Genomic DNA, 5,362 nt, shown 5'->3' on the forward strand with positions numbered 1-5,362 from the left:
TCTTCTCAAGGATTCTCGAACAGGTTCGGGAAGTAACTCATAAATTTCACTTAGCTCAGACCACCCACCTCTTAATTTAAGTAACAAAACTCGCTCGGGATGGTTACATAAATGCGTAGATGCTACACCAAATCCAACTAGTTGCCTAACATTCGTGCTCTTTATCCTGAACCCATACGATATCACTATCTGCAACAGATTTTCCTTTTTCTTTCCTGTTTCTTTTCCTTTGTCTATCTTTTTTGGAACTACTCATTTTTAAAAAATCGTTCTGGTTTGCTCTCTAGAGAAGGGAAGAACGAAAAAAAAAAATTGTGAATGAAAACTGAAGGGAATAGGGGTATTTATAGGCGGTAGAGCACCGACCGTGGACGGTCGAGATTAAACCGCTAGACCTGGCGATCGCTAGTACACTTCTAGCGGTGTAGTCTCGACCGCTAGGTGGAGACTCGATCGCTTATACTTTTCTCCATAGTGGCGCGGCCAGTTTGCCAGGCCACCTGACATGGCAAATGGGTGGGTTAGCCACCCCCATGGGAACCGGCCGTAAATCCCTGTAACTTAGGGGTGTCAACGGGTCCGGGTCCTCCCGAATATCACTAGACCCGGACCCTGTTTATAAAGGTCGGGTCCGGTTCCTAACGGTTCCGGTTCCGGTTCTTAAATTTGTGGACCCAGAACCGGACCCGTTTAAATACCCGGGTACCCGTCGGTTCCGGGTACCCATCGGGTCTAAAGAAAACTATTTAAAAAATCTCAAAAACTTAATATATTTCTCTTTTTAGCTTGGATTTAAGTAATTTTTATAAAAAAAATATTATTATTTCTTATGAATGTACTAAATAAAGATTAAATGTAAGAGAAAATTTAAATGAGTAAAATATCAAAACTAAAACTAGAAAAATACTTATAATTTTGCTAAAAACATGAATAAAAGAATGAATAAACGGGTACCCGATACCTGCGGGTACCCAACGGATATTACCCGTTTGGACCCGTTTAAATTCGGGTCCAATCGGGTAATTACCCGTCGGGTCCTAAGTAGCTAATGGGTCCAACTTTAGGGCCCGGAACCGGACCCTAACATACCGGGTCCGGTTCCGGATCCGGGTAATGGATACCCATTGACAGCCCTACTGTAACTAGACAAACCCTAACCGAAGATTCCAGAGGAACGGCATCGTATAACTTCTTCCCAGTAAAACTAACCTGAAATCCCTTCTTTCTTTCAAGATTTCAGCTATGGAGAGCGGAAAACGAAAAAGGAATAGAAAAAAGAAAAACTCTAATTCAGATTCTCATGATCACCCAAAGAAGCTCGTCTCTGCCCCTCAAAAATCATCTTCTGTAGATAACTCCAACTCGAAGCGTAGAAAAACCAATGCAGTAGTACCTGATGGAGGAGGAAAACAATTGAGTTTCCTGGAAAAGGTTTTAGCTTTCCATCTCTTCAAACCCCAGAACCCTATATTCCAATTTTTTTATTGGAATTTCTGTTTGTTTTTGTATGTGTGTGATTGTGTAGGCGAAAGCTAGGTTATCTGGTGGACATTTCAGGATGATAAATGAGAAATTATATACTTGCAGTGGTGAAGAAGCACTCAATTATTTCAAAGAAGATCCTTCTTTGTTTAATATGGTAAAGGCCTTAAACCCCTAAACAATGAAACTAAACATTTTTATTTTGTGAGTTTTAATTTATTTTTTTTATATTTATTGTTGTTGTTGGGTAGTATCATACTGGATATCAAGAGCAAATGTCACATTGGCCTGAGACGCCAGTTAATGTTATTATCCAATGGCTTAAAGAACATGACCCGTATTTGATTGTTGCTGATTTTGGCTGTGGTGAGAATTTTGATACGCTTTTTATTATTAAGTTTTTCTTTGTTATTTTGGTAAGAGGTGAAGATTATTTTGATTGATGTTTGAATCTTTTTTTTTGTTGTTGTTGTTGTACTCTAGGGGATGCTCGTCTAGCTAAAAATGTGAAGAACAAAGTCTTTTCAATTGATCTTGTTTCGAATGACCCTTCTGTTATTGCTTGTGACATGTCAAATGTAAGTATTTTTTCATTCAAAATACTTCTTTATTACCTGAAACTTGTTTGGGGTAACCCCATTCGAGTCCCCACACTATTACATTCTTAATAGTTCTAGGAAAAAGTCTCCCGATTTGTTACTTAAATGCAGCTACAAGACCAAAATAAAAACCCTTCAAATGACCCAATCGTTGATGGCACTTTGGTCCTTTTATTACTAGAGTTAGCCTTCAGGAGATGGCATTATCAGCAGTTTTGTTATCTCCATAGATTTCTATGTTTTTTTAATCTGTGATCTGGGGATACTTTAAACTCCAAGCGCTCGCCATGGTTTAAATCTTGGCTTGAAGGTTGGCTGTTACAGCTTCATAATGCCTACCTGCTATACGAAAATTACAAAACTAGGCTGGGCAATTGAGAATTTTGTACCAGCAATAGTGTATCCCCAGGCTGAACGGAAGTGTCTGCAAAGAGTAAGTATGTTTGGGTTAAGAGAACCAACATTAGCAACTTCTAGAATGAGATAGAGAAAATTCTGGTTTCTAGTCCTTTGCTTAAGATTAGATATGTAGGTTGCAATAGTTTTGATTAAGCTATGAGGGGTTCATCCTGAAGCTGTCAATCTACCATCTTAAGTAATGTGTTTGTTGTGGCTCAGAAGTTGACTTTTTCTAGGATTCCCGGTTGAACTCCTAGTGGGCCAAACTCTTTACATGTCACGTGGAAAAAGAAGAGACTGTAAAATGCTCAAGAACCATTCTAGTATTTTGTGATGATACAGAACTATTACTGAAACTTAACTAAGTCTGTGTGATGATTGTGGGCTGTCTTCGGCGGACGGGGTTGCTATCTTTTTCTTCTACACATTATGCACTTATTCTTACGCAATGTCGTTGCAAGCTTATTAAATTTTGATGGAGAAATTGTTAGTAAAGTGATTTCATTTCTTACATTACCTGGAAGGGGAAACCAGTTCTCTGGAGGGGTAACAGTTAATTGCACCAAACACAGCTTGTTTTAAAGAGTCATGTTTGACGGCCTGGTGCAATACTATGTGCTCAAATTTGATGCTTGGTACCACATTTCTTATGTGACATCAGTTTCACAACGCCATAACTTATTTTTCAAGTAGGATATGCAGTGACTGGCATCTTCGAGGAAGTCTGTATGAAAGTGGTAAGAAGCCTTCATATCCATCATTAAAATGCAGCATTCTTTGTTGCCATTTGCAGACACCCCTCACTTTTTCATCTATGGATGCTGTTTTTGTCTAGAAAATCAGCTAATTGTTGCTTGTAGCTGCAAGACCAGGAAAAATGTGACAAATCATGCAATCCGTGATGGCATAATTTGACATGCCATGTACAAGAGTTAGGATTCAGGAGATGCATCCATGAATTTCTGTATGTTTTGTTTTATCTTAGGTCTGCATTCCTAGAGATAATTGTTAAAAATTAGACCCTCATCCTGGTCTGAATCTCGGTTGGCTGGTGCAGTTCCATAATGCCTACCTGCAAAATTGAAAATTATTAAAGCAGCCAGTTGGACTCACTGTACATTGTAATAATAATAGTATCCCAGTTCCCGGGCAAAATTGATTCGTCTGCATAGATATCTTAGTTCTTAATAATTGTACATGGGTTAACAGCATCAATGTTAGGGCTTTTCTGATGAGATAGAGAACATATTGAGTTTGTAGTCCTTTGCCCTAGATAGGATCTGTTGGTTGCAATAATTTTTATTAAGCTATCTGGAATTCATCCTGAAGCTGTCTACCTTCTTGAGTAATGAGTTTGCAGGGGATTAGAAGTTGGCCTTTTCCCGGGTGCCCAAACGAGCTCCTAGTGGAGTTTGCTCTTTATCTCACATTGGAAAAGAAGAGAGTGTAATGCAAAAAGAACAACTGTAGCACTGTACAATGATAAATATATGCTACCGAAACTAAGACATTCGAGTTAAATGATAAAATGGTGGGCTGTCAACCCCGCAGATGAGCTTGGTAGCTTTTTCTTCAACACATTTTGCACATAGTATTTCATTTCCTTTGTTATGCATGAAACACATTGCTATTTTGAGTTTACAAAATATTGATTGGGAAAATGTTAAAGGATCCTCATGTGATTCTTACATAACCTGGAGGGTTGAAGGGTTCACGGTAATAGCATAAAATGTACCTTGTTGAAACATACATGGTTTTATGGCTTGATGCAAATATCACCAGTTCAACTTTGATGCCTCGTCCTAATTTCTTAATGATGGTTGATTCAAGTATTAAAATATGGATTTCTTATGTGACATTGTGACTCTAAGGTTCACCACGCCTTAACTTATTTCTCTAGTGGTGTATGTAATGATTGCATTGTCCAAGAAAGTCTGTATGAAAAGTAATAAGAAGCCTTCATTCTGTCCTTTTCCAGACACCCCTTGCTTCTTCATCAGTGGATGTTGCAGTTTTCTGTCTTTCATTGATGGGGACCAACTTCCCTAGTTATCTTACGGAAGCGCATAGAGTTCTTAACTCAAGGTAATCCCCAGAACTCGTGCATAACCTTGATTTGTTTTTTTGGTAAATTTATTATTGCTAGTTCATAACTAGTGTTATAATGGCATGTTGCAGTGGTTGGCTCTTAATAGCTGAGGTTAGAAGCAGGTTTGACCCAAACAACGGAGGAACAGCTCCTGATGGGTTTCTAAAAGCTGTCTGTGATCTTGGATTTACTTTAACATCTAAGGTTGATGATATATCTCTTCTCTGACAAAAAATATCTCTTGCTTGTTATGCACGTCTGCTTATTAAATGTGTAACTTGTGCAGGACTACTCAAATAAGATGTTTCTCTTGTTCTTCTTCAAGAAAAAGGTATAATGTACTACTTTACTTGATATTGTTTATTACAACATGAAGCTCAGAAGAATTTTTGGTTATGTTATATCACAATTGAATTCCTACCAACTACTAAAATCAAGCATCCCCTTTCTTTTCAGCAAGAGAAGCGGAAGTCAAAGAACAAAGAAATTGAATGGCCAACCCTGAAGCCGTGTTTATATAAGCGTCGGTGATGTGTTTCTGTTTCAAGGTGATCTGTTGTTGTTTCATAGTACTTAAAATTGTGATTTGAGTTGTTTCATAGTACTTAAAATTGTGATTTGAGTTCGTATATTATTTTCTGTATAATGATTCATCATGGTAATCACCAAGTTCTGTTAGTGTAATTGGTGTTTGCCATTTAGAAGTGAACTATTAAGATCGGAAACTGATCTTACTACAATTCCCACCTTACCTTGCCAAACGTAAAAACTGTTAGTACTTTATTATTGTGCA

General features: G+C 37.9%; 1 protein-coding gene across 2 annotated transcripts; it reads left to right on the top strand.

Moving 5' to 3' along the window:
• The first annotated feature begins 1,151 nt into the window (after positions 1-1,151).
• On the top strand, positions 1,152-5,362 carry LOC113345545 (ribosomal RNA-processing protein 8-like). 2 transcript variants are annotated; one of them, XM_026589307.1, is made up of 9 exons: positions 1,152-1,431; positions 1,526-1,639; positions 1,734-1,848; positions 1,966-2,060; positions 4,459-4,565; positions 4,659-4,773; positions 4,856-4,900; positions 5,026-5,147; positions 5,180-5,362. In XM_026589307.1, exons 1-8 carry the CDS (start codon positions 1,243-1,245, stop codon positions 5,098-5,100), a joined length of 855 nt encoding a protein of 284 aa, XP_026445092.1. In that variant the 5' UTR covers positions 1,152-1,242; the 3' UTR covers positions 5,101-5,147; positions 5,180-5,362. The 2 variants fall into 2 exon arrangements, with proteins under 2 accessions (XP_026445092.1, XP_026445091.1); XM_026589306.1 differs by having other exon boundaries at positions 5,026-5,352.

The sequence above is a fragment of the Papaver somniferum genome, unplaced genomic scaffold (assembly GCF_003573695.1).
Source record: "Papaver somniferum cultivar HN1 unplaced genomic scaffold, ASM357369v1 unplaced-scaffold_81, whole genome shotgun sequence".
NCBI lineage: Eukaryota > Viridiplantae > Streptophyta > Magnoliopsida > Ranunculales > Papaveraceae > Papaver > Papaver somniferum.

Coding starts and splice junctions, on each gene's coding strand:
- LOC113345545 (XM_026589307.1), top strand. CDS start 1,243: ATGGAGAGCGGAAAACGAAAAAGGAATAGAAAAAAGAAAAACTCTAAT. Junction 2,061..4,458: donor TTGCTTGTGACATGTCAAAT/GTAAGTATTTTT, acceptor GTCCTTTTCCAG/ACACCCCTTGCTTCTTCATC. Junction 4,901..5,025: donor TGTTCTTCTTCAAGAAAAAG/GTATAATGTACT, acceptor CTTTCTTTTCAG/CAAGAGAAGCGGAAGTCAAA.